Source organism: Sinocyclocheilus grahami, unplaced genomic scaffold, assembly GCF_001515645.1.
Source record: "Sinocyclocheilus grahami isolate Dianchi unplaced genomic scaffold, SAMN03320097.WGS_v1.1 scaffold14.1, whole genome shotgun sequence".
Lineage (NCBI taxonomy): Eukaryota > Metazoa > Chordata > Actinopteri > Cypriniformes > Cyprinidae > Sinocyclocheilus > Sinocyclocheilus grahami.
In genome coordinates, this window is record NW_015505193.1 from 1355550 (window position 1) to 1356358 (window position 809).

The 809-nt window shown below is 42.2% G+C and overlaps 1 protein-coding gene across 2 annotated transcripts in view; it reads right to left on the minus strand.

The window, feature by feature from the left end:
• Positions 1 to 561, minus strand: part of LOC107600154 (deoxyribodipyrimidine photo-lyase) — a 7782-nt gene extending 7221 nt beyond the window's left edge. Inside the window, exons 1-2 of one of the 2 annotated variants that reach the window (XM_016291974.1) lie at positions 496 to 542; positions 51 to 261 (exon numbers count right to left, since the gene is read on the minus strand). In XM_016291974.1, coding sequence (XP_016147460.1) covers positions 51 to 257 — 207 coding nt within the window. In that variant the 5' untranslated portion in view covers positions 258 to 261; positions 496 to 542. Of the gene's footprint in view, positions 1 to 50 lie in introns of both variants that reach the window. The other variant, XM_016291964.1, reaches the window with a different exon arrangement.
• Between the last annotated feature and the right edge of the window lie 248 nt (positions 562 to 809).

Genomic DNA, 809 nt, shown 5'->3' on the forward strand with positions numbered 1-809 from the left:
TAGATACATATCCAAGCTTTCTGAGTGGTACAGTATGAAATCCACACTACCTTAGAGAAGTACTCCAGAAAGATTGCAGTCAGCTGACTGTGTATATGTTCATGTCCGGATAAAAGGGGTTTGATCACGTCCAGAAAGTGTGTTCGGGTGTCAGTGTCCCCCAGCAGAGATAAACACAGACCGAAAAACCCATCCGGATCCTCACGACCCGACTCCAGCTCCCTCAGCAGTTCACGGACCTGAGACATGGACTTCATATCTCTGCGTACAGACATTTTCTTGGAAGAAATCCGTCAACGCAGTAAATATAGAAATGAAACATAAACTGACAGATGCAATGCATCCGCGAGCCGCGTTACAAAACGAATGAGTTGAGAGGTTACACAAGCAGCTGCTGCGGGGCTTTCATAACCGATGTACCGCCTTACTTGTGTTTATATCACATCCGTATGTTTCTTTATCGAACATGGATATAATGATGGATTGATTACTTACGTTAACTACATAAACTTTAGTCTCAGGAGCATGATGTAGAAGACTATGTAACAGCGTCTCCTGTGACTTTAGAGGGGCGGTGCTGAATGAGCTGTCTGACCAATCCTGGTCGAGCATACTGCAGATGCTCCTCCCCCTTAAACAATCAGGAGCGAAACAGACATTTCAAAACCATTTTCTTTGCAAGTTTCTCTCTCCTGCTATACAGATACACGATGACCTTTGACGTAAGTAGATTTTAGAAATATTATTTTAAAAGATTACATTTGGGTATTCATCCATTTATTTGCCAATAATAAGTAAGCAAAGAAATG